The sequence below is a fragment of the Rattus rattus genome, chromosome 18, assembly GCF_011064425.1.
Source record: "Rattus rattus isolate New Zealand chromosome 18, Rrattus_CSIRO_v1, whole genome shotgun sequence".
Taxonomy (NCBI): Eukaryota; Metazoa; Chordata; class Mammalia; order Rodentia; family Muridae; genus Rattus; species Rattus rattus.
Genome location: NC_046171.1, coordinates 43,210,542 through 43,238,420, shown reverse-complemented (window position 1 = coordinate 43,238,420; position 27,879 = coordinate 43,210,542). Strand labels below are relative to the sequence as shown.

General features: G+C 50.0%; 1 protein-coding gene across 1 annotated transcript; it reads right to left on the bottom strand.

Moving 5' to 3' along the window:
• Positions 1-7,561: 7,561 nt before the first annotated feature.
• On the bottom strand, positions 7,562-27,398 carry Bend3 (BEN domain containing 3). The gene is made up of 3 exons (XM_032888991.1): positions 27,219-27,398; positions 26,560-26,759; positions 7,562-10,258 (listed from the first exon to the last, which is right to left on the bottom strand). Exons 1-3 carry the CDS (start codon positions 27,253-27,255, stop codon positions 8,015-8,017), a joined length of 2,481 nt encoding a protein of 826 aa, XP_032744882.1. The 5' UTR covers positions 27,256-27,398; the 3' UTR covers positions 7,562-8,014.
• Between the last annotated feature and the right edge of the window lie 481 nt (positions 27,399-27,879).

Sequence of the window (27,879 nt, the reverse complement as noted above, 5' to 3'; positions counted from 1 at the left end):
AGCTAAATCAACATGAAGCAGAGTAGAGCGGGGCTCACTGCACAGTGCAGAGTAGGGCGGGGCTCACTGCACAGTGCACGGTGTGTGGTCACACACTGAGGTCTGTCTGTGACCTCTGAGGGGCCATGCCTTAGCACCTGGAAGAATCAGTTCCAAGAGGAGACTCGGCCCTGTCCCTGTGAGGCTGGCTGTCCTCAGTGGGCTCTTGTTTGCCCTCCATCACTTCCCGAGATCTGAGTCTGGGTGTGAAGCTTCTAGAACCCAAAGCTTTTCACCACTTTGGTTTGGAGAACCCAGAAAAGTTTATCTCTATTTGAAAACTTTTAACTCTCTAGAGCCAGAAAGGTACCTGGTGACCTACATGAATTCAAGACCTCACATGGTAGGAGCTTGTATGTAGGCCAAGCCGGACTTGAACTCACGAAGATCCTTCTACTTCTGACTCCCAACACTGGGATTAAAGATGTGCACCCCCATGCTGGCATACCTATTTTTCAAGAAACTAAAAAAACCATTTATTTCAGTTCGGTGGGTGTTCAAGAACTTACCTAAAGGGCGCACGGTGTGTACTCCGAGCAAGGAAAAGGAACTCTGCCTTACCTTGGCTCTGTGAAGGTCCGCTTTGCAGTCGAACTCCCGACTGCATGGTCTCCAGGGAGCAGCGACTGGAACATTGTGTTCCCAGGAGAGCGGGCCGGGAGCAGCTCCCGAACTGCTTTTCGGGTCCCATGGCTAGCTCGCTAGCTCCAATCAGTCAGAGTAGCTTTCGGAAATCAGCAAACACTGCAGATCAGGGTTCGTTATTCCCCCTCAGAGCAACAGCTGTTAAACATTTACCAACGCCCGCCCGTGAGAGGTTTTCCTTACGAAGCACCTTGGCCCACTGTCCCCTCTCTCGGTTCTTCCGAGTCCTCCCCGCCCACTCCGCTCCCCCCCCCCAACTTCGGCACACGTTTCCACGTCGTCCTCTGCGATTCCGACAATCATTTCACTCGGGTTAAATGGGATCATTTTGCGTGAATGCGTTTTTATGTTTTACGGTTTCACTGTTTTACTGTAAGGACTTTTAGAGCAGCTCTGTTATGCATCTCGCTGCTCGCTCTTTCCCCTGGTGTGTCTCGAGCTCCGTCTAACCCATTGCCCCAAAGTGCATCTTGCCACACTTCTCCAGCTTTCTCTCACTTGCCCTTGCCAAAGGTAACACTCTGGCTGTGTTGGCTGCCTTCCCGTGAACACTACTCCAGGGTGTTCGCAGACTCATTGCCTTACTAGGCCCCTGGCATTAGCCAGCTTTCTCATTTGCTGCCAGTGTAATTTCTAGCTCCCCGCACCCCACCCCCACCCCCACCCCCTTTAACTTTCTAACTCAGGATCCCTGGCCTCGGCCTATCAAGTACTGGGATGACCCGCATGCACCAACGCCGACTATCTCCCCAAGATAGACAGTGTAAGAGTGCAGCCAGGGCAAACAAGATTTTTTTCTAAAACGAACTCTTGTTCCTAAAGAGAGGCCATACTTGCTTCTGAAATCAAAGTGACTTTTTTTTTTCCCCCTCGGAGCTGAGGACCGAACCCAGGGCCTTGCGCTTGCTAGGCAAGCGCTCTACCACTGAGCTAAATCTCCAACCCCTCAAAGTGACTATTAAACAGTATACAATATCAACATTTGGGGAGTGGGGGGGGGGGAGATGGGCAGTGGTGACGCACACCATTAATCTCCCACTCAGGAGAGGCCAGCCTGCTCTGCAGAGGAGTTCCAGGATAGCCAGGGCTACACAGAGGAACCCTGTCCTAGGGAAAACCTCTTAGTTCTCGATTCTGAAGCAGAGAAATCAGAGGTCAAAAAGCCAACTTTGAGCGCTGTATTACCACCATGGCCACGGGCCTTCTGCGTACTGGAGTGCGTTCTCTTCCCTCTTCCCGAGCAGCCAGATTTCAGCTCGTTGAAACCAAGGATGGACGCCGCCTTGCAGCAGAAACAGTACAAGCCGAAGCCCTGGTCTGATCTCACAGCTGCTTACCAACATCATGGCCGCCTGTGAGGAACAGGGGGTCCTGCGGTTGTGCCTCAGGCCTGGCTTCACCACACATGGCAATGGCCTGGCTGCCTTCTGCACAGGGAGCAGCCAAGGTCCAATCTGGTCATAAACACGCACATCTTGCAAATCAGCTTCAGGCAAGACCTGTCAGGGTCTGTGCTGCTAACTCTCAGGGCTTTCCTGCCAGGCTGAAATGGGCTGTTCAATTAGTAACCCATGGAGGCAGGGCTGGTCAGAGCTACAGAGCAAGCCTAGGAGCTCTGGCCTCCTGAGTGGATGAAGCCCCTCTAGAGGCAGCAAGGGCCCTTACTGCACTCACCCCCTTGTCTCTTGGGGCCTTAGCCTCTCTGCAGCGATCTGGCCTTTGCTTCTCAAATGCTCAGATAATAGTCAGAGCCACCAAATCCAGTTCCTTCTCAGTGTGCCCAGTCTTCCCTGTTTTCTTCAGCCTTTCCCTGACCACAAAACCCCGGCTTCCTCTTACCCTGTTTTATGGAACAAAATTTCCAAATCTAGAAACGTAAACTAAGCCAATTAAAATTTTAAATTGAGCTTGTAGTCCCGGGCCCATGGAGGTGAAGGAGGGTCAGTTTAAGTTTAGCCTCTGTTGTATCTGCATGAGATATGTAAGACCTTGTCCCAATAAAACCAGCAAGGTGGTGGTGCACAGCTTTAAAAGAAATCATTCATCCACCCACTACCCACCCACCCACCCATCCACCCACCCATCCATCCACCCACCCACCCATCCATCCATCCACCCACCCACCCACCCATCCACCCATCCATCCACCCACCCATCCACCCACCCATCCATCCATCCACCCACCCATCCATCCATCCACCCACCCATCCATCCCCCATCCACCCATCCACCTACCCATCCATCCACCCACCCATCCATCCACCCACCCACCCACCCATCCATCCATCTACCCACCCACCCATCCATCCATCCATCCATCCATCCATCCATCCATCCATCCACCACCCATCCATCCATCCATCCACCCACCCACCCATCCATCCACCCACCCACCCATCCATCCATCCATCTATCCATCCATCCATCCAATCTACCTATCGTGTGTATCCATAGAGGTCACAAGAGGATATTGGGTGGATCCTCTGGAACTGGAGCTAGAATTGTGGGCTGCCATGTAGGTGCTGGGAATTGAACCTGGGTCTTCTGCAAGAGCAGCCAGAGCTCTTAACTTTTGACCTATCTCTGCAGTTCCAATGGTGCACATCCTAATCCCAGTACCTGGTCAGGAGGATCTGAGTTTGAAGCCAGACTGATCTAGTGCATTCCAGGCCAATCTGTCTCAAAAATAAAAATACAAAAACAAACCAAAACCAAAAAAACCCCAAGCCATCATGACACACAAGTATATGGAACCTGCCCCATCCTCTTCCCACCTGCCAAGACAAACTTTTGGTGGTGTGTGTGTGCTTGGCCCAGGGAGTGGCACTACTAGGAGGTGTGGCCTTGTTGGAGGAAGTGTGTGGTCGTGGGGGTGGGCTTCAAGACCCTCCTCCTGGCCACCTAGAAAACAGTGTGCTCCTGGCTTCTTTTGGTTGACATAGGACTCCAAGCTACTCCAGCACCACGCTGGCCTGGACGCTGCCCTGCTTCCTGTCTTGATGATAATGGACTGAACCTCTGAACCTGCAAGCCAGACCAGGGTTGTCCCTGTCCACAGCAATGGAAACCCAAAGGCGGCCTGTCACAGAGCAGAAAAATGCGTGCAGTAGATGACCACTTAATTCAACTGGTTTTCTCCATCCTACACACAGGCCTGCCTTATTTTTCAATGGGTGTGGATATTGTGCCTGTGTGTATGTTTGTGCCCCACCACATGTGTACATGGTAATCGAGGTCAAAAGAGGACGCCGGATCTCCCAGAACTGGAATCACAGATGGTGTTAAGTTGCCATATGGGTACTGGGATTGAACCCGGGTTCTCTATAAGAGAAGCCAGTGCGCTTAACCACTGAGCTATCCCTTCGGCACCTTGAGACCGGTGTGCAACATCAACAGGACACACACACACACCCCCACACACACACACACACCCGCCCCCCGCCTGATACATGCTGGTTTTTTTTTTTTTTTTTTTTTTTTTTTTTTCGAGCTGGGGACCGAACCCAGGGCCTTTGCTTCCTAGGTAAGCGCCTACCGCTGAGCTAAATCCCCAGCCCCTACATGCTGGTTTTTAAACGGTTACTGATTCTTAACCAGCAGAGGGGAATCAGGAATCTTTTTGTTACCAGGTTGGCTTTGAGAAACTACATCCCAGGCCACACACAGTGGGACAACTGGGGTCAGAGGGAGGGGATGTCCTGCTGGTCCAGACAGAGCTGGCACCAGGCCAGGAAGGAGACGATGGAGGAGTGCCACATCTTGTGTTCTGTGTACAAGCATTTGCCACTCGCCCGTGGCCCAAACCGTGCGAGCTGCACCCCGCATCCAGGCACTGAAGTCCCCAAACATGCACATTCTCCCGAGGAACTGGGAGGGAGGGACACAGACAGGCGGACAGACACACTCTAAGTGGCCTAAAGAAATGAAATGTTAAAGAGACCACAGTTTTTCTATTTTTATATTTTATATAATTAATAAAACAGTGCTTGTATAAAAATTCACACAAAGTTGCTAGAGAGCATACAAGTTCCAAAAAAATGTCCTGGGTTTGTGGTACATTCAGTTTTCTAAGGGTGCACTCAGATCAGTGTAACAGGCAGACATGACGTGGTATCTCGTTCTCTTTGGTAAAACTATTCTTGTTATATCACTCCTCACAGTAGTCACTCTGATATCCACTTTGTGCAGGGTCTGCGCTTCCTGGGATGTCAGACATTAAGGCTGGATCTACAAGAGGCAAGGGCTGCCCATAGCAGTGAGTGACAGCCCCGGGGCCCTCACCTCCCCCACACTTCAGAATGACCCAGTGACCTCCAACTGGGGGTCTCCAGGTCCCCCTGGATCAGGTAAGAAGCAATGGCTGGGGGAATGGTAGAAACTGAGGCAATCTCTACCAGAACCCGAGTGGCCCACACTGTGGCGTGATCAAGCCAAATCCAGTTGCCGCTAAGTAGATCCCATTGGTCAGTTGATGATTGCTGCTGATGTGAACCCCTCACCCCCTAACTTAAAAGGAGAGCAAGGCTCGGGGTTCAACACTGAAGGGGAAGGACATTGAGCACTAACAACACTAGACATGGATTCCCTGACAAACGTTTTGCCATCAGACAGACGCAGCCACATGAACTAAATAAAGCAGGACTCGAACACTGTACATTCAAGAGTATCTTCAGACATTCTTTAACAGCTTACTAACAGAGAAAACCAAGACCACTACCACCTACCGTGACATACTATTTTAGTGAACATCAGAATGTCGGGGCTAATCTCTAGTCCTCTGGATACAAGGCAAAAATAATCCAAAACACGGAGAATTTAGATGGGGACAGGAAAAGCAATTGCCAACAAGATTTTATGAGACCCATTAAATTCTGAAAAAATAAGTATTTTATATTATATTGCTTCATGGAGAAAAAAAAATGCCCACTGGAGCTTCCTGTACGGATGGGGAAGTGAGGACCATACAGTCCAGCAGGGGCAGGAAACAGCTCCCAGAGTGTCCAGCTCTTTTCACTGAAAGGGACGATGGGACTGGGGGTGGGGGTGAAGAGGAGCCCTACATGGTTAAAGCACTAAGGAAACCAAAATACGGGTTCCCAGAATTTAACACACTCTGGGTTACGGAAAGTCCCGCTTGGTTCCTAGAGCCTGCCATTTCTCTCCTGTGAGTAGACAGGACTTCTAAAAACCGCAGTGACCCACTGTGCTTCTGAGCGGCAGGGCCACGCTCCACTTTCTAGAGAGCGGGACGATTTTCACATGGCTTGGAATCCTCTTGGTTAGCATCCTCAAGACCAGAACAAATCCCATGGAATTCTCTCCAGCTAGGGGAAGCAGTGAGAGAGTGCCACGGCCATCTTTGGGGCAGTGTGTGTGCATGCGTGCGTGCCTGTGTGCGCATGGGTGTATGTGTGTATGTGCATGTGTGTGCGCATGTGTGTGTATGTATGTGTGTGACTAAGGCATTAGAGAGAGGCCAAGTGAGGGGGGAAGGGGAGTCTTCTGGCTGCCCCATTACCTTCTTCCTGGGCACAAGAAGGTTGCCTCGTTTGTGGGGCCCCTCACCTCACTCATAAGGAGATAGGTGTGCAGGGGTGGGCATGACAGAGTGCCACAAAGTCTGTGCACTTCTCAAGGTCAATAATTTAGGTTTACAGTTATAGCATAAATAATCTGAAAATGACATGAATAGAAGCTTTATAGTACTGAAAACTGTTATTTTTTTTTTAAATGCCCACTGGGTACATGCAAAATTATACCATGTTGTCTACTAGAACTAAAGTTCTTATCTTTATGAGAAAATTCATAGATTATTCCTATCATTTCTGCATATTAAGGTAGCAAAATATTAAGCCATTAAAGTTATCACATCTGTAATGTCCCACAAGGGTTTCATGACTACCCTGGGCAACTCAATTAATGTCTAGGTCAAGGATGAGATGCATTCAGTTTGGGAAACACTGTTTCCTTTCCTTCTCAGGCATCTGGCCCCAGCGCAGAAGGGGAACGTACTCCATGCTGGGGGGGCCAGGGTAGGACGGCAGAACTTCCTGCAAGGTTTGAGGGAAAAGGTCTGGTGGGACTGGGAAGGGTTATGGGTACTCCATTTGAGGTGGCTTGGGTCCTTCCAACACCTGCCAAACAGCCCTGGGCTTCAGAGGTTCAAGACCGTGCTACTCATGGGGGAGCTAACACTGAGGTCTGGGGACATGGACTTTGTACAAATACATGGAAAGTAAACAGTTCTTGGTGAGCCCCAAGGCTCACCCATAAATCACACAGAAACGTCCCTACGCATTGCGTTCCAATGCGTCCTCTAGACCCACACCGTCTGTGTGGAGAGGGAACAGGGCTGCGGGAGACACGCGAAGGCCGTGAAGACCCGTGCCTCCACCTATCTACATTCATATCATCTTCCAGTGTTCTCTTCTACACGTGAGCACCACACGGCAGGGGCGGACAGGCTGAGTCACAGGAAACCTCTCAGGGGCCACAGCAGAAGGGAGACTCACGTAGTAAGAAAGGGGCTACACACGGCTTAGGATCCATCCTTCTGCCGAGCCTAAGGGGACTCTGGACTCTTCCAAAATCAGATGCCAAACACAGGATTAGCAAAACTAGTCACTATGCCACCTGAAGCCAGCTACCCACAAAGCCTGAATACGGCATTTCTTTAAAAAAAAAAAAAAAAAAAAGCATAAATCTAAAATCATTTTTAAAAATCCCAGCAACTGAAGTAAATCTTACGGCATCTCATCTCAAACATTTTAAGATTTTTTTTTCCTAAATAAAATGGCTCCCAAAGAGCCTAATGATTCTTTCAAAATTTCATTTTAGTTAAAAAAAAAAAAAAAAAAAAAAAGATGTAAAAGATGGGAGAGAGACAAGTTGCTGTGTTTATGTCATTTGTTTTTTGGACAGGGTATCATTATTTAGCCCTGGATGGGCTCCGCCTAGAGATGTGGGCTACCACATCTAGTCTAAATTTGAATTTTGAATCGTAAGGGTTAGGGAGGGCACCCCAGCCCTGTGAAGGGACCCTGCCCTACCAATTCTCTGATTTCACAGCTTGGCTAACCCCCCCTCCCCAAACTCCCGCTGTGCCACCAGGGAACACAGAACAAAGTCATGGATACAAAAAGACCAAATTCAAGGCTTCTTTCTTGCGGCTGGGTAGGTGTTTACGTGTGCAAATGTAGGAACCCACTCCCCACTGGCATAAGGTGCCTGTCTGTGGATACCGTGCGCGGGCTCCAGAGCGAGGCTCAGTCCCAAGGGCACCCATTGCTCAGCCTGTGGTGACCCAAGTCCCTGGGCAGCCCCAACCCTGTCATTTCTCCACTTTCTTGGCTTTCTTGAGGATGTCGCACTTTTTCCTGTTGGGGCGGCGACACCGCTCATCAATGCTAGGTATACATTCATAGTGCCACACCTCCTCCATCTTCTCCACGGGGTAGACAGCTTCCACGTAATGGCGGATGAGCCTCAGCCTCGTGGGGTCCAGCTGCTTCTTGTTACAAGCCCCGGAGTGGTTGTACTGCAGTCGGAGGTTCTCGGCTGTGAAGAGTTCCGGGAAGAGTCTGACCAGGAGCCGCGCAGCGAAGTTGCCCACGGACAGGCTCTGCTGCACGATCTCGCGTACCTCCTTGTCTGAGAGCAGGTAAGGGGAAGGCACCGGAAAGTCGGGTGAGGGAACCACCAGCTCGTCCAGGGGTATCTTGCAAAAGTCTTTGCTGCTCCTTTCAGGAGGCAGCGGGGGCCCCTCAAACTCCTCACGGAACCTCTCGGGGTTGATTGCATAACTTGCTAGGTCCCGGCACTCGGGGCCAGGCACATGGACCTTGCGTTGCTGCTGGTAGGAGCGGCGCTGCTCCGTGTCCCTGCGCCGACAGCGCTCGTCCAGCTTGCCCACAAACTCCAGGGTCCACACGCGGTCGTTCTTGGCTCTGGGGTAGAGGAGCTGCACGTAGTGGCGGATCAGCCTGATGCGGGCGGGATCCAGCTGCTTCTTGCCCAGGGAGCCGCTGCAGTTGTACTGCTTGCGCAGGTTCTCGTGCGTGAAGAGCTCGGGGAAGAGGTGCACCAGCAGGCGGGAGGCGAAGTTGCCAATGGACAGGCTGCTCTCGTAGATGCTGCGAAGCTGCTCCTTGCTCAGAAGGCAGTCCGAACCGGGCATCTCGAAGTCAGGCTGCGGAATCTCTAGCTTGTCGAAGTCGATGGGCACCAGCCAGATCTTCTTGGAGCGCCGGCCGGGCCGCTCGCCTTCGAAGCTGTCCTCTACCTTGACCACAGAGATGTCGTCCGGCAGGCTAGAGGAGTCGTAGCAGTCGTCCCGCGGGGCCTCGCCCTCGCTGCCTCCCTCCAGCCCCAGGCCCTCCAGCTCATCGTTGATGCGCTGGGCACACTGCTGCAGCCAAGCTTCCTCCTCTTGCATATCAGGAAAGTAGATCTCTGTGTAGTTGCGGATGATCTGCAGCCTCTGGGGATCCAGCTCCTGCTTGCCGCCATCACCGTAGCAGCTGTACTGCTCCCCCAGCTTCCGGTGGTCGAACAGTTCCGGGAAGAGGCGGTGCAGCAAGAACACAGCGAACTCGCCCGGAGAGGAGGCTTCATCTAGGAACTCGGTGAGGTCCTGTGTGTCTACCACATGGTCCGAGGCGATGGTGCTGCTTCGGTCCAGAGACAGAGCTTCCTCTTGGTCCTTGTTGTCCAGGAAGTGGCCGGCATCCACTTGGTCGGCTTCGAAGAAGTTGGTGACCTGGCCGCCGGGCTGGCTGTCTTCCATTTCCCGCTGGGCCCAGAAGCGGCTGAAGAAGTCATTCAGCTGTGGCAAGCACTCGGCCTGCCACACAGCCGAGTCCTTCACAGAGGGGTAGTAGACCTCCACGTAGTTGCGGATGAGCTGGAGGTGCAGTGACTCTAACTTCCGCTTGGCGGCAAAGCCACAGGCGCTGCAGCCGCGGGAGAAATCCACGTCGCTGAAGAGCTCGGGGAAGAGCTGCACAAGCAGTCGGCAGGCCAGGTCGCCGCAGGACAGACTCTGCTCGGCGATCTGTTTGAGCTCCGCTGCCGTGAGCTGGTACTCGGGGGGAGGCTGGAACTTGGCCACCAGCTCTGAAGAGCTCACCTGCTTCTTGATGCGGCCTACCTCGAGGGAGAGCAGGTCCATCTTGCTGTGAAGCTGGGACATGTTGGACGTGAGCGTGTTGAGCGTATAGAACATCTTCTGGATCAGGAAGTAGATACTGGAGTCCCCATCGGTGGCAGCCCCGACACCACACTCCCGCTTCTGAGACTCGTTGAGCAGGCGCAGAGGGGAGGGGCTGCTACTGGAGTTTGCCTTCTCAAAGAGCTCGTAGGGGCTGAGCAGGTCTCCCGAGGGAGGGTTCTTCTTCTCCATGATCTTGTGGGAGATGCCGTACAGGGGCTTCTTGTAGGAAGGAGCGGTGGCCTCGGTGGAAGGCTCCTCTTCTGCAGGCCACACACAGCTCCCACCCCGGGCCCTGCTGGCAGGTTCCCCATTTCCCTGGCAGGGTGAACTGTTCTCACGGTTGCGCATGCCTGCCACGAGTGCCTAAGAAACAGAAACCATCGTGCGGTTAGGTGTGTGTTCTGATACACTGCACTACACTGGGCCGGGACTGCACAGAAAACCCAAGGTCAATGTTTCCTGGTCCATAAGCTCTACCCAGACAGGAACATACTACAAACACATAGTACATCTGAGGGCCAACCTACTCTTTGAGAAAAGGGCTCAGGCTAGACCCAGAAAGGCTCCTGCTCTTGCAGAATACTTGTGCCAGGTTGGTAAGGGGGTGGGCAAGAACTTCTACAACAGGCGAGACCCCAAATGAGCGTGAAGAGAGCCCACGTTGCCCAGCCATAAGAAGGCCCCATCCTGACCCACACTTCCCTGGCTCTCAGACGGAAACAGTGGCTCCTGGCTATGGTGGGTTCAGCCTGCAGCTTCTGGGAGCAAGTTACCACGAGGCACACAGTGGCAGGAACACAGTGGCAGGCTGGGCGCTTGTGGCTGCCAGGACTTACTCTTGATTCACACGAGACACAGGCTGGCCTAGAAGCTCCCAGAGTCCATGGAGGGAAGATTCTGAGGGACTTGGGGACACCTCAGTATCACCACTGTTATAGCAGGGTACCTCCTCAGCCAGCACCCACCCAGTGCCATTGATGAACACCCGTCCTGAGTGTCTATGGGAATGCTGGCTAGGGAGGACTCCCCCCTCCACCCAAAGCAGCACACGCCCACTGCTCCCCTCACCCACTGCTCCCCTCACCCACTGCTCCCCTCGCACAGCATGCTCACACAAGCTCAAGCCACCCTTCAAAGGCTCTCTCAGACCAATCTCCATCACTGTTCCCGACCTCGCTGCCCTCCTCAGTGGCTGCGCCTGTTTCAATCTAGACCTCTTAGGCGACAGGTTTCTCTCCATGCAGAAACACAGGTGATTTGTGATAGGGAATCAAGGGCAATATGGGGGCAAAAGGCAAGTTTTTGATCAAATAATTCTAAACGACAGATATCTGTATGTAGTAAGGATCGGATAAATGATTTTAGCCCAAACCTCGAGCTCAATACAAAATTAACAGAAAATGGATCAGGCTTGGTGGCTTTTAACTAATATCCCAGGAATTCAGGAGGCTGAGGTAAGAGGGTTTGCTGTGAGTCTTAGGCCAGCCTAAAAAACAAAACAAAGCAAAACAAAAAACGACAGAATTTTAGATGGCCTACACCTGAACTTAGACATTAGCTGGCTATTTATGCATTTATCTACAGTCCTTGGATATGGCTGCCAAAAAGGCAAAAAGAAAAAAGGGCTGCAGAGAGGGGAAGCTCAGGGCTAGAGTGCTTGCCAATATGCACAAGACCCGGGGTTTGGTCCCCACCACTGTCCCCCACTAAACAACCCTCAGACCAAACGAACAGACTCATTTTAAAGGTGGGTATGTGTTAGAAGTCCCAATACTCGGGACGTAGAAGCAGCAGCATTGGAAGTTCGAGGCCATTCTAGGCTATCCATATTTAAAAAGAAAGAACTGATGAACCTCAAAATAACTGTGAAAGGAAGCCAGATTATCCAATGTCACCATATAAAGACTCTAGAAAGTGCATCCAGTGTAGCCAGAAAGCAAACCAGTGGGTGCCTGGGCAGTAGGGACAGAGGGAAAACAGAGACCCAGAAACTGTAGTGCTGACTGACACGTACACAAGCCACGACCCCACGCCATGTATGTACTTCCTGTACTATTAATGGACCTCACTTATAAGGTAATAACTAATTTTGCCAAACGTTTAATTTGAACCAGGAACTTGCTAGGATATCTATCTGAGTTTTTTTTTTTTTTTTTTTTTTTTTTTTTTTGTTTCCTTTTTTTTTCAAAAAATTGGGTTTTAAATTTTCCCTATTTTTCTGGGTTGGGGCGCGGTTTTTTTAAAACCCGAGTTTTTTTTTTTTTTTTCCTTTTTCTTTTTTTCAGAGCTGGGGACTGAACCCAGGGCCTTGTGCTTGCTAGGCAAGCGCTCTACCGCTGAGCTAAATCCCCAACCCCTCTATCTGAGAGTTTAATGACACAGAAGTACCGACTAGCAGGTAGTGGCTGAAGTGGAAGAACAAGTGCCTCAGGGGCAGCCAAGGATGCTCCCTCCCTCCATCCCTGGGAAAACACAGCCGATAAACTCGGTGTGGCCGAAACTGTAATGTCCACAATGGTGTGGGTTCTGCTAAAACAGATTGGGAGCTGTGGCTCTGCATTAAGCTCCCAGATACTGGAGGGGTCTCGGGGCCTAGAAGACAGGGTCTGACCTCACTTTACCTCACCCAGGCAGATCAGAGTCATTTGTAAGTCCAGACAACTAATTCCAGCACAAAACTGAGCGTGAGTTCTTTGCAGGCACACGCAAACACAGGATAAGAGGATACTCGAGAGATAAGGTTTACCCAGGCAGAGGCAGTAAGGCATAAGCAGCCCCAGCAAAACAGAGAGCTCTGAGCCTCCTGCACCGACCACACATTGATGTGGTGGTCTTTTGTTTTCAAAGATGGGGTCTTCCTCCCTGCCTCCTGCCTCCTCCGTCTGCTGAGTAATAGGGGTTTTTGATGATGGCGGCCAAGTGACTGCTTTGTGGTGGGTCTGTACAGGCTGACACAAAGGTCAGTGGCATCTATCCCTCCTCCTCTTCTAACACATCTTACTTCTTGAGAGCAGAGGGCTCTCTTGCTTGGAGGGAGGAGAGGTTGTGTCTGCACCTGCTCTCCTCTCTGCTCCTTCCTGGTGACTCCTCCTCTCTCCCAACCTACTGAACGATGAAGCCATTTCTGATCTACCCCACAACTGAGCAAAGTAAAAGACGGTGTGCGTGTGCGTGCGTGTGTGTGTGTGTACATTGCCCTGGCCAACTCTTACGTCTTACTCGTCAATTTTTAGCCATTTTATGTCTTAAGTTCTATTGCCTCAAAGTAATTCTGGCAGTCAGGGGTGTGCCTGCAGCAATCAAGTTCAGCACTTAAGAGCACACCTGCAGAGGACCGGGTTTGGTGCCCAGCGCCAACTTCAAGAAGCTCATAACATTACCCTAGATGCCTAGAACAAATGAAACTCAAGACGGATGATCAAAATGTGAATGCTTCACTCCTTCTTTAAAAGGGGAACAAGAATACCCTTGGCAGGGAAGAGAGAGGCAAAGATTAAAACAGAGACTGAGGGAACACCCATTCAGAGCCTGCCCCACATGTGGCCCATACATATATAGCCATCCAATTAGACAAGATGGATGAAGCAAAGAAGTGCAGGCCGACAGGAGCCGGATGTAGATCGCTCCTGAGAGACACAGCCAGAATTCAGCAAATACAGAGGCGAATGCCAGCAGCAAACCACTGAACTGAGAACAGGACCCCCGTTGAAGGAATCAGAGAAAGAACTGGAAGAGCTTGAAGGGGCTCGAGACCCCATATGTACAACAATACCAAGCAACCAGATCTTCCAGGGACTAAGCCACTACCTAAAGACTATACATGGACTGACCCTGGACTCTGACCTCATAGGTAGCAATGAATACCCTAGTAAGAGCACCAGTGGAAGGGGAAGCCCTGGGTCCTGCTAAGACTGAACCCCCAGTGAACGTGATTGTTGGGGGGAGGGCGGCAATGGGGGGAGGATGGGGAGGGGAACACCCATAAAGAAGGGGAGGGAGGATGGGGATGTTTGCCCGGAAACCGGGAAAGGGAATAACACTCGAAATGTATATAAGAAATACTCAAGTTAATAAAAATAAAATAAAATAAAATAAAAAAAGCTCATAACAACTTTAGCTCCAAGGGGATCAGACACGTCTGGCCTCTTCAGACACCATGTGCATACATACCTACACAGACACACATACATACACACCCACACAGACACACATATATACATACCCACAAAGACACACACACACATACATACATACCCACAAAGACACACACACACATACATACATACCCACAAAGACACACACACACATACATACATACCCACAAAGACACACACACACATACATACATACCCACAAAGACACACACATACCCACAAAGACACACATACATACATACCCACAAAGGCACACACACACACACACACACACACACACACACACACACATGCTCACACAGGCTCACATACCCACACAGGCACACAAACATACACACCCACAAAGGCACACACACCCCACAAACACACACACACACACACACACACACAAACAGCACATACACACCACACACACACACACACCCACACACACTCACACTCATACACACACTCATGCACGCTCATACACACACAGACACATACATACATACATACACACACACACAGACACACATACATACATACCCCCACGGGCACACATAGATACATAAACATAATTAAAAATAAAACTTTAAATGTCACAGAGTCGCTTGTCCAGCTTGGTTTTGTTTCTTTGTAGAACCCTGGCTTTCCGAGCTCTGGCCTGCCTCTGCCTCCCGAGTGCTGGCATCAAAGGTGTTCACCTGCAGGCTAACCCTTGAAAAGCAGTGTTTGCTTCTTGACAAGCACTCCCACCCACACAGATGAAACAGGAGTCTGCATTAAGGTCATCAGAGGGCCACATAGTGCACAGTGAGTGTTCGGTAGGGAGACTCCATTCCAGACAACACGGAAGAGAGGTACGGGGTAAGATTCCCAGGAGAGTGACTAGGACCAACCTTGAACTAAATCTCTGGATTCTCCCATTCCCACACCGGAGATCCCCTCTCGGTTCTCAACCCAGCCTTTTTACACAAATATGCCATTCCCACCAAACATGATGGGAACTCTACTGTGGGGGGAAACACGTCTTACTACGCTGCTTCATAAAAAGTCAGGCGTCCCAGTAGAGGGCAATGCTCTTCACTCACAGAACCCTGAACACACAATTCAACACAGACACAAGCATCCGAGGGAAGGCTCTTAGCCACCCCTACACCGGGGTCCTGTCAACTCTGCTCAATTAATCCCGCGAACACTGCCAAGACGATGACGCGTTGGCTCTGTTTACTGCTGATGATAAAAATCTCTGCTCAGCTGTCTAGGAATATCAAGGAATCTTTAAATCTGTGCTACTTGGCACACGGTTTCTGGCTGACAGTTCCCAATTCTCCAAGGTGCATCTTCCAGCCATATGGGAACTCTGTGGCACAGCTCTGGCTGATGCCAGTACCTTGCCTTGATCCTGACGGGTATTTCATTCACAAGGGAAGGCCTGAGGACCAAGGAAGAGGACAATGCTGCCATGCAAGTGACAGGCAGCAGACATCCTGGGGAGACACCGGGGACAGGGCCACCAGTGCAGTAAATACCACCAGACCCCAGATCTTAGAGACGTTACTGACTCAGTTCAGTGACGGATGAGCTTAAACAGTGTCCAGGGAGTCAGCCAAGTGGAAGGCCTTGGGAAGCAGGAGTGGAAAATTAATGTGACCGTGATACGGCAGGAGGCTGGTGCCACTCTTCTGGAATCATGGCATGGAGGGCAGTGCATACCTTGCCTTTCAACAGAATTCTCCACAAGTGCCCAGACCCACTTAATGATGGGTATCTTGGGTTTGCTCCACCTGCAGCCGATAGAAACGCCCAAGTACCTGGGAACCTAGCAGGATCCTGGGCACACTAGGAAGGAGTCACTTCAGACTCCGCCTCGCACGGTGCTTCCTCTCCAGGCCTTCCTGATGCTGCTCACAGAACCTGGAAGGAGTCCCCATCAAGACTCCCGTGTCACCTCACAAGCACCCCTGCAGCCCTCACCACCTCACCAGCTCCCGACCAGGCAGGCGAGGCAGCCAGCCAAAGCTCTTGGTATTCCTGCTTTTAATGAGAACTGCAATTACCATTTGCCTGTTTCTGCAGGGCATCTCAGGGACCCCCGCTGGTTCGGCAGTCACTGGGTGTAGCAGGGATGGGACGGCATTTCTCCTCTCCAACTGAAGGACCAGCCACAGCGTAAGACAAAAGGCCCTGGGAGAACAGAGCTAACCTCTGCCGGGACAGCTCTTGACTACCGCCTCCCCTTAGGTGACAGAGATGGTTACCAAGCTCACAAGGTTGGCTCGGCAGGTAAAGGGGCCTTGCCACCAAGCCTGACATACATGCCCCATGCCTTGGTGTACACACACACACACACACACACACACACACACACACACACACACACAATCAATCAATCAATCAATCAATGAATGAGAGAAATTAAGAACAAATATGATCACCAATAAAAACTCTACCTATGCTACTACGCCCATTCCAGGGAGGGCAGAGTCCTCCTTCCCACAGTCCTTGTCAGAGTAGACTCTGCCAAAACTGTTACTCATAAAACAGAAGTGTCAGGGAGCTGGAGTGATGGCTGGGTGGTTAAAAGCACTGGCTGCTCTTCCAAAGGTCCAGGGTTCAAGTCCTGGCAACCACATGGCAACTTGCAACTGTCTATAACTCCAGGGTATTTGACCCCTCTCTGACCTCCAAGGGCACCAGGCCTGCCTGTGATGAACACACATACATGCAAGTTCAGCATGCATACACACAGGGGTCAGCACGGGCAGGCTCAACGTGCACACACATAGGGCTCAGCACGGGCAGGTTCAACATGCATACACATAGGGGTCAGCACGGGCAGGCTCAACATGCATACACATAGGGGTCAGCACGGGCAGGCTCAACATGCATACACATAGGGGTCAGCACGGGCAGGCTCAACATGCATACACATAGGGGTCAGCACGGACAGGCTCAACATGCATACACATAGGGGTCAGCTCAGGCAGGCTCAGCGTGCACACACACAGGGGTCAGCTCAGGCAGGCTCAATGTGCACACACACAGGGCTCAGCACGGGCAGGCTCAGTATGCACACACACAGGGGTCAGCACTGGCACGTTTCAGGGAGACACAACTTCCACAGTCTCTGCTCTGCCTCCTTCCACAGAGTAGAAGCGATGGATGGCCACCTGGGCTTTGGGGGTGGCACTGAGATGGGCGGTGTCCCGGAAGACATCAGACAGCTTCCTAGACAGTCCCTGCTAGCTTCCCTCTGATAACTGTAGAAGGCATGTCAAGACTGCCATAGGTCAGGGGCTTAGAGCTGCGGGTTCGGGGAAGAAAACTGGGGGTTTTGGTTTTTTTGTTTGTTGCTAAAGATTTATTAGCAGAGTGGTAGTGGTGCACTCCTTTAATCCCAGCACTCGGGAGGCCACCCTTGTCTACAAATTGAGTTCCATGACAGCCAGGGGTATACAGAAAAATCCTGTTTCAAAACAAACAAAAAGTTTTATTTAGCTGGGTGTGGTGGTGCACACCTTTAATCCCAGCACTTGGAGGCAGAGGCAGGCGGATCTCTGTGAGTTTGAAGCCAGCCAGCCTGGACTACAGAGTGAGTTCTAGGACAGCCAGGGCCACACAGAGAAACCCTGTCTCAAATAAAACAAAACGAAAACCAAAAGAGTGCCAGAGAGATGGCTCAGTGGTTAAGAGCACTGACTGCTCTTCCAGAGGTCCTGAGTTCAATTCCCAGCAACCACATGGTGGCTCACAACCATCTGTAATGGGATCCGATGCCCTCTTCTGGGGTGTCTGAAGACAGCTACAGTGTACTACTCATATACATAAAATAAATAAGTTAAAAATAAAAATAAAAACAAGAAAAATTAAATTTCTTTTTACTTATTTTTCAAAGAAACACTTTTTATTTTATGTGTAGGGGCATTTTGTCTGCATGTGTGTACATGTACTACATGTTTGCCTGGTTTTTCTTGGGTCAGAGGTGCTGGGGAGTTCCTGGGGACTGAGCTGTCTCTCCCCAGTAGCTTTTCTGAGGCTTCTCTTTGATGTTGTATAAACAATCCTGGCACCCGCAAAAGTTTTCGTTTCTCCAGCTTTCCTTTAAGAACCAGTTTATTCATTTTGTGCATGTTGCATGTATGTACAGTGGTCACGGCATGTGTGGAAGCCAGAGAGCCACTGTGACAGAGAGCTGTCCCCAACCACGTGAGCTCCAGAGAGCAGACTCTGGTCACCGGGCTTGGGAGCAAGCGCCTTTCCTTCGAAACAAGGCTGCACCTGAACTCACCACACAGTCCAAACTACCTAAAACGCCGTCCTCTGCTTCCTGAGGGAAGGAATTATAGCCCTGGACTTATAGAAACAGTCATATAAAGACTGAACCCTGGTAGAGCGCTTGCCTAGGAAGCGCAAGGCCCTGGGTTCGGTCCCCAGCTCGAAAAAAAGAACCAAAAAAAAAAAAAAAAAGACTGAACCCAGAGCTATATGCACATTAGACACTCGCTCGATAAACCTTAGCTCTGTCAGACTTGGTGACTGTCACTGTGCCCAAGGAGCCCCTGCCAGCCTCCGTTCCCCACTCCCCAGATGGTCAACATGCTAAGAGACCTTATGTTCCCTGCCTGGCCCCACTACCACACCCAGAAGGCTCAGGAACTCCAGGAAAAGGCCAAGCACTAACCCTATCTGACCTAGACTGGTGTGCTATTTTAGAAACTCAGCCTATACTCGAAAAATCCAATAGCTCTTTTCCAGTCACTAGGGTCCTGAGAATTATGATTCACTGACACATACACTTCCACACACTTTCAAAAAAGCAAATACCAGCCAGCCACAGAGGTACACAAGAAGGCACTTGTGTTGCTTAACTTGTAAGGTTAACCAGTTAAGACTGATGCCGAAATTCTAGGCTAGACTGAGCTACAGAACCTGACTCAAGAGACAGACAGATGGACAGAGAAGCTGTGAGAGAAGCTGCAACCCCAACAGGACACATGACACACCTGCAATCCCAGCACTGGGAAGCGGAAGCAGGAAGATCAGGGGTTCGAGATCATCCTCAGCTACACAAGGAATCTCAAGACAGCTCGGGCTACAGCAGAGGAGGGCCCAGGACAGCTCAGTAGGACTCTGGCCTAGCCTCCCAAGGGCCCTGGTTATGAACCCCAGCACCACAAGGAAGAAAAAGGAAATGGCAGCGTGTGTGAGGCCTTCAGTTCAAGCCCTAGCACCAATGCTACACACAGACAATAAACGGAAGTTACAAAGAAAGACGATGGCGGCCTCTCACACTGCTGCTCTTCCTGTGTGGCCGTCCCCCCTGTGCAAATACTGTTGCCTCAGCCACCCCTGTCTGATGTGCTCTGGGCAGTGAAGCAGCAAATGGTTAACTGTTCACACAGGTCCCACTAACCACTCTGTGGGTTTTACCTGCCTCCTACATGAGTGACAGTGGGGAGGAAGCCATTGTCACCATACTGGGAACGACCCACCTATGCATGGCGCCTTTCCCCAGATCACTGGGGATGAAGCTAGGGTTGGGGTTAGCATGAATGGGGATGAAGCTAGGGTTGGGGTTAGCATGAATGGGGATGAAGCTAGGGTTGGGGTTAGCATGAATGGGGATGAAGCTAGGGTTGGGGTTAGCATGAATGGGGATGAAGCTAGGATTGGGGTTAGCATGAATGGTGGTGCGGTGGCACACACCTTTTATCCCAGCACTAGGGAGGCAGAACCAAATGGAGCTCTGAGTTCAAGGACAGCCTGGTCTACAGAGTGAGTTCCAGGACAGGCAGGGCTGCAGAGAGAAACCCTGTCTCCAAAAAACCAAACCAAAACCCAAAAAACGAAAATTGCTTAAAGATGTGAAAAAATTCAATTTTCTTTCATAAGCATTATAGATTTTATTTTTTAAAAAAAAATATCTCCCAAAAACTGGTTTGGGAGACACCTCAGTGGGTAAAGCACTTGCTGTGGCATCTCAAAGAGCTGAGGTAAGATCCCCAGAACCTATCAAAAGTTAAACATGGTCTCAGACCATGGGTTTCCGAGTCTGAAATCCTGAGGCAAGATGGAGGCACCAACAGCTGTCAGTCAGTCGGCCTGTTGTGCACAGAGGTGAACAAGTAAGAGAGTTGTCTCAAGGGGAAAGGGGAGGACAGACACACCACCAGACGCTGACTTCCAAAACAGAGGCCCTGTTCTTGAACACGCAGACACAGGCACACACACACACACACACACAGACACACACACACACACACACACACACACACAGACACACACACACACACACACACACACACACACACACACACACACACACACACACACACACACACACACACACACAGAGACACACACACACAGACACACACACAGACACACACACAGACACACACACACACACACACAGACACAGACACAGACACACACACACACATTTTTAAAACTTGTCTTATTTACCTATCACTCCTGACAGTCACAACATGGGACCGACCCAAATGTCCATCAGTGCATGAATGGGTAAACAGATGAGATACAGCCACACAACCGACTACTTACTGTTTGGTCACAGAAGGAACAGAGTGATTTTGGAAATCCCAATCTCTGTGCACAGAGCTTGGAAGTCCTAAATCATTTTAACAAGTAAACAGCTCGAACAAACTAAAACCAAGCGACTTTCCTAGGATCCAGACAGGGAAAGAACATAGACCCTCCCCCCCGAACCTGGAGAGTGAACACGGAGAATTACAGCCACGCTGAGGACGGCCAAGCGCAGAGATCTCCAGGGAAGCAGGGCAGGGAGGGGAAGGCAGACTGTGATGAGTCAGGGGGAAACGCCTCAGAGTTAAACACCCCGGCAGGTCTGTCAGAGCTCATCTACATTTTTGTGGGTTTTACCTTCAAAAGTCCTAGGTCTTCAGTAAATGTCAGAGAAAATTTCCCCCATAACCATGACAGCAGAATTAAAAACAGAGCTACTCTGGAATGTTCTGGAGCACTGTGTAGTCCTCTGCACAGGTTTTTATCAGAGCCTGTGAGAGTTGAGGAGGGGGAAACTCCAGCGGCATAGGGAACGGGAAGGTGGGGGAGTAGGAGAAGGGAGGACCTCGGGCTGGGGACAGAGGAGCAGTACAGTCTGCTAGACAGGTGAGAGCAAAGCGGGATGTTGGCCTCTGTCTAGTGTTAGCCCTAGACCACACAGGATGGAAGCATGGTACCTATTCCTGCAAGCTACCCTCAGACCCCAAAACCATGTGCTCTGTTGAGCATGAGCACTTACACACAAATGAACGTAAAAGTAAGACAAAATGTTTTCATAGCTACCCAACACAGTAGTCCATGGGATACGTGCATGAATGCTCTACATGCACCTGGATTCCTGCTACTGACCTTGAATAAAAGCATTAAGTCAGATGACTCAGTGGTTAAGAGGTCCTGAGTTCAATTCCCAGCAACCACATGGTGGTTCACAATCATCCGTAATGAGATCTGGTGCCCTCTTCTGGACTGCAGGCACACATGCAGGCAGAACACTATATACTAAATAAATAAATCCTTTTTTAAAAAAAATGTTTTAAGTGTACATTGCATTCTAGGGCATCATTGGGGAGAAAAAGAATTGATAAGATAAAAGAGAGAAAATGAAATCACACAAATGCTCAATTAACAACAACAACAAAACAAACAAACGAAAAAACAAAAACAAAACAAAAAGCCAGGTCAGAAGTGCCTGTCTTGGACCTAGAAGAGGTAAGGAATCTCTGAGCTTGAGGCCATCCTGGTCTACACAGTGATTCCAAGACAGCCAGGGCTATGAAAATATACCCTATCTTAAAATAAACAAGTACACAAACAAACAAACTAAACTAAACTAAAAAGTGCCAGTTATGTTGTAATCCCAGCACTGGGGAGGGAGAGGCAGGTTGATCTCTATGACTTTTAAACTAGCCTGGTCTACATAGTAAGCATATACCAAGGAGGGCTGTAGGTGCCAGTAGGACTACATGGTGAAACCATGCCTCAAAAAACAACACACACACACACACACACACACACACACACACACACACACACACACACACACAGGCACACGCACACACACCCTAACCAGAGTCAGGCATCCTGACAAATGTCTATAATCTAATACTCTGAAGACAGACAGGAACATTGTGAGTATTAAGCAAGTTCAAGGCCATCATGGGCCACACAGCAACAAGACCTGTTCTGGCGGGGCGGTAGTGTGGCAGATCTTTAATTCCAGCACTAGGGAGGCAGAAGTCGGCAGATCTGGCCAGCTTGGTCTACAAAGCAAATTCTAGGACATCCAAAGCAAGACAGAGAAAACCTGTCTCAGAAACCAAACATAAAACAACAACACAAGACTGTTCCACAAAACAAAACATTAAACCAAACAACAACCACAAAACAACACAACAAACAAAACCCTTGGAGACAAAACTAAGAACAAAAACAACAAACGGGAATCAGTTACAGGGCCAGGCATGCTCAGCAGTGAAAAGTCTGACAACGGATTTCACCTAAAAGCCCAACCCCGCAGCTACTCTGTAACCACAGTACTCCTATAGCAACATGGAAGGGGAATTGCTCCGATGCTCACTGGAGCTAGTTCAGAGTAAACTCGCAACAGTGGTAACATACTACCTAAATGTAACAGAGAGATTGCCAAAGTAACCCTTTGCAATTTAGCCAAAGATTCTTTGTTTTTGTTTTTTAAACTCCAGTTCCAAGTGATCAGTTTGTTATCTCTGGCCTAGAGAATGGCTCCACTCACAATGGGCAGTTCTTCCCAAAGCAATTAACATAACCAAGATAAATCCCCACAGACATTCCTACAGACCAACTTAATCCTGAAGATCCCTCCTTTAGACTCCCTGCCCAGATGATTATAGATCAAGCTGATAATTAAAACTAACCATCATGTGACTCAATGACCAGACAGGCTGATGTGCACATCAGCAGTACAGTGCTCTTCCTTAATACGTATGAGGAGTTATGATCAATCCTCAATGCTGGAAATAAATATTCAAAGTTAAGAACACATAGGTCAAAGAAAACACAGGGGTCAAAAAAATCAAAAAGGGAAATAAAAAATATTTTGAACTAAATAAAAATACAACTTATCAGTTTAAGATTAAAGTATAGAAATATGCATTTCTGAGAGTATAAGGCGTTACAAAAAGACAGATAGATCTAAGGCTGGGCATGTTGGCACACACCTACAATTCAGCACTTGGAAGGTACCATCGGGAGACTCAGGAGTTCAGGGTCAACCTTGGTGTATGGTGACTTAGAGACCAGCCTTAATTATGAGACCAAAAATTTAAAGAGAAACAGGGAGCCATCACTACAGATCTCATGGTTACTGAAAGCATAATAAAAGGAATGCTGTGCCATAGTTACAGTTTGGGAGGAGACAATCTGATAAGCAGAATAAATGGGTCAATTCCTTAAGACACAGTCTGTTAATATTAACGTGAGAATCAGACAATCTGAATACAGCTGAACATACTAGGAAAATGAATCAGTTAGACTTCCAAAATGAGTCTTCCAAAACTGAAGCCAGTTGGCCCAGATGATTTCAGAGGTACATTTCATAAACACTTGTTTAAACACTTGAAAAGGTGTAGGCCTATAGTCCAGCATTCTGGAGGTAGGGGCAGGAAAGCCGGAACTCAAGCAGCTCTCAGCTGCTTAAGCTACAGAGCAGTGCTAACTGAGCCTCGCCTGGAACACAGGAGGTCCTGGGTCAGGGTCATGGGGTCTTATAATATAAAGACATGGCTCTATGTACCCCAGCTTGTCCTATGATCCTCCCGCCTCTGCTTACTAGCTTGATAGTCCAGAGTGAGAAACTAGAACCTCCTAACATCATCTGGAAGAAAACACAGCCGCCTCTCATCACTTCTGCTCGACATCGTACTGAAGCTAATAAAACAAGGAAAGAAAACGGAAGTTGCAGGAAGAAGCTAAAACTTCTTCACGTACTGGGGAGATGGCTCGGTGGTTAAGAACAAGTCACTGGCAGCTCTTCCAGAGGTCCAAGCTTTGGTCTCTGGAATTCCAGTTCCAGGCAATCCATGCCCACTTCTGGCCTCCGAGAGCAGGAGGCAATCATATAGAATACAGACATACATGCTGGCAAAAAGTTGATACACATGAAATATAATAAAATCTAAAGGTGCCTGCCTTCAAGACTAAGGATTTGAATTCCACTCACAGAACACGGAGGAAGGAGACAAACAACTCCTTACAAGTTGTCCTCTCTCCTTTCCATGCACATCAGGGAAGACGTGCGCGCACAGACAGACACACATACACATACACGCACACTCTAGTGTGGTAGTTTTTAGTAAGAATGGCTAATACATTATTGGCCTTGTTAGCGGAAGTGTGTTCGCTGGGGAGTGGGCTTTGAATCAGGCTATAGCTCTCAGCTATTGCTCCAGTGCCTGGCTGTGTGGAACCATAGTCCTCACCACTGCAATGGTAATGGACTAACCCTCTGAGACGTTAGCAAGCCCCAATTCAATGCATCCTTTTATAGGAGTTGCCTCGGTCATGGTGTCTCTTCACAGCAATGGAACTAAGACAGCTGGGCATGTAGCTCAGTTGGGACACCGCTTGCCTGGCATGCACAAAGACCTGGGTTCTATCCCCAGCACAGGTAAACCAGTTGTGCTGGCCCGCACCTAAGGACCCAGCACTCCAGAGGCAGAAGTTCGTCTTCTGCTTTCAGTGTTCAGGGCTAACCTGGGCAGCGCGAGATCCTGTCTGGGAAAATGAGTGAAAAGAGAGAGCTGAATCCCTGGCGCTCCGAGGACGAGGACCGGAAACTCCAGGTTGTGTGCACATGCAGGCTAGAATGCACAGCTGCTGCTTCCCAAGGAGCAAGACGGCAAGGGGGTGGGGCTAAAGGTAGAAGTTTTGGAGCTAGGTATGGGAGTCTGGGAAAATGTTTTTCCGAGAACTAAAGGTGTTCTCCACCTAGGCTCCATCTAGGCTAGACACCCACCTAAGCCTCATTCCTCAGTCCCTGCCACTTTACGGAGTACATTTTAGGTTGCAGGCTGTGAGAGGCAGATGGCCCTTAGTAAAGTTCAACACAACAGGAACTTCCCAAGCCTCTGCTGCTGGGGCTGTTGCTGAGGTCCAGTTTTATCCTCGTTTATCCCCCCACCTCCAAAAGATTTATTTATTGGTTTTATTTATATAAGTACTGTAGCATCTTCAGACACACCAGAAGAGGGCATCAGATCCTATTACAGATGGTTGTGGGCCACCAGGTGGTTGCTGGGATTTGAACTCAGGACCTCAGAAAGAGCAGTCGGTGCTCTTGACCACCGAGCCATCTCTCTAGCCCCAGTTCAGGTTTTCTTAGTGACTATTTCTTTGCACCTTCCCAGACGTCATTAGGCTGCCTAGTGGAGGGCGCATCCGTAAGTTGGTGATGAATAGAGACGAGCTAGGGGAGAAGGTTAGAGGGCTGCGGGGCAGAACTGAAGGTATCCTGCTCATACCTTAGAGGTACAGGGAATCAGAGGTACGATGGCAACAGAAGATTCTGTACCAAGATTGCAGTGGGCAAAGAGCCTTCTGGAGAGACAAGAAAGAAAGGGTTCGGGGGACCCTGAGACTGAATTAGGAGTCGGAGGCTCCCATGAGGTTAGAAAATGGCACAGCCGGGTGTGGTGGTAGAGATTCCAACACGGCAGGGAGAGGCAAGCGGTGCTCTGCAAGTGTGAAGCCAGCCTGGTCTACATAAGGAGTCTACAGGCCACCTAAAGCAGCAAAATCGTGCCGAGAAGGAGGAAGAAGAAAATGTAGCCAAGAGAGCCAAGTGGCACAGTCCTGGAATGCCAGCCACTCAGGAGGCTGAGGCAGGGGAGTAGCAAGTCCCAGGCCTGTTGGGCTATAAAGTATGTTAAAGCCCAGAGCAGGCGACTTGATGAGACAGACCGTCTCAAATACAGTAAGCGCACAGAGACCCAGGGTGTGCCTCGGTGGTGAGCGGTGCCCAGCGCAAGGCTCAGTTCTGTTCCTAGGACTAAGTGAGGACGCAGACAGGCACGGTGGCACATCCCTTAAACCCAACACTCGTTGGCAGAGACGAGTGGATCTCTGTAAGCCTGAAGACAACCAAAGCCCTGCCTCAAGAGAGAGGGGAAGAAACTGTGGCAGAAAGAAGACTCACTTGAGTTCCTCAGGAGCAATCCTCCGTATCTATGAATGACTGACTTCATCTAGGAAAAGACCTGCTGCCCCAGCTTCCCCGCACCGGCCTTGCAGGTACGGCCACGGTAGCCATCTGTGAACCCTTCCTGCCATTAACAAACCTTCGCCCCCCACGTCCCTCAACATGGTTGTATTATGAAGACTCTGCCGACCTTCTAAAAAGGGAAGCTGGATGTCAGAAGGCTTAAGGGAAAGCCTTTCCTCAGACCCAAGCGTCGATGCCCGTGAGTGCAGAGCTCCACCCAGGACCAGAGGGATTAAGGCCCTCACCTCGGAGATCAACCGCCTCCTCTTCTCACCGGGGACTGAGTCTGCCTGGCCGTCGCTGCCCAGCTGCTTCCGCTTGCTGGAATTGTGGAGGGCAGTGAGGACGCTGTCCAGAGGGTGCTTCTCAGAGGCCCTGGAGTTCCGGGAGCAGTCCAGCGCGGCAGCGTCACCACCCTCTACCTTCACGGGGTTAGTTTTTAGAACTACGGTAGAGAAGAAACGGGGCTCACTCAGTAGGGAAGGCCAGGGCCGCTGGGAGGGTGGCAGGGCTCTAAGTGGCAGGCGTGCGGGCTACCCTTTTGCATTGAAAGGATTCTGCTGACTGGAGGCACCTCCCATCAATGCCATCTCCCTCCTGGCTGCCAATGCTGTACAGTCCCGTCACGTGTCAATTTAAATGTGGGGGATAAATGGGTAATACACGTGCGACAGCTCTAACCGACCAACCCAGGGCCAAGGACTCTAAACCGAACCACACACACCCCCACCCCGAGATATTACCTCTCCATATTTTTAAAAAGCAACTGGAGACAGGTGTGTAGACAAGAGGGGCTGCCAGCCACGGGCAGGAGGGCTTTTCATTAGATACTTTTTAAATCTGGGACCATATGATGCATACCCTATTCGGAAACATTCAATTAAAAACTTTTTTTTGTTTTTACCTTCTTCTACATCTTCACTGAATTCAGTTGAGTTCATCTTCTATTCCACTAAACGAAAAGATAAAGACAAGGTCTTGGTTTATTGCTTGATTTATTCCTTAATGATCCTTACGCACACAGAAACTCCCTCACCCCCAGCCCAGCTTTGGGACCAACAATTAAAGGCTTGGACACGGGTTTAAGTAAGTGTGTCCCCCACCCACTCACCCACCCACTGACCACCTTTTTTGAGCGAGCGAACGAGAGAGACAGGGGGTGGGGGGAAAGAGACAGAGAGACAGAGATCGATCTGGGGTCTTACTTTGTAGCAAGCTGGCCTGGAACTCCCTATGTAGACCAGGCTTGCCTTGAACTCAGAGTTCTGCCGCTTCCTCTGCCTCCAGTATTGGGATTAAAGGTGACAGCACCATGTGCAGCCAAGGCACCCTGCGTGCCGGACCCACAGAAGCACGCCTCTCCCCTGCGGACAGCCCGCTACAAGACCGCATGAGCACGGTGCTGACTGAGAGCCACTTACTGGTAATGTTCCCGAGCATGCAAACCAACCTTCTAAGACGCCATTGTAGATGTTCTCTTCCTCATCCCTGCCCAGGGATGAAATGAGAGAGCTGAGGAGGGCGGGGGTCTCAATGGCACACGCCTTTAATCCAATCATTCTCGG

What these genes read in the sequence shown, in the direction of transcription:
- Bend3 (XM_032888991.1), bottom strand. Translation starts at nt 27,255, where the DNA reads ATGAACTCAACTGAATTCAGTGAAGATGTAGAAGAAG. An exon ending in CAGTGAAGATGTAGAAGAAG is followed by an intron (nt 26,760 to 27,218) that starts GTAAAAACAAAA and finishes TCTCTACCGTAG; the next exon opens with TTCTAAAAACTAACCCCGTG. An exon ending in GGAGGCGGTTGATCTCCGAG is followed by an intron (nt 10,259 to 26,559) that starts GTGAGGGCCTTA and finishes TCTGTTTCTTAG; the next exon opens with GCACTCGTGGCAGGCATGCG.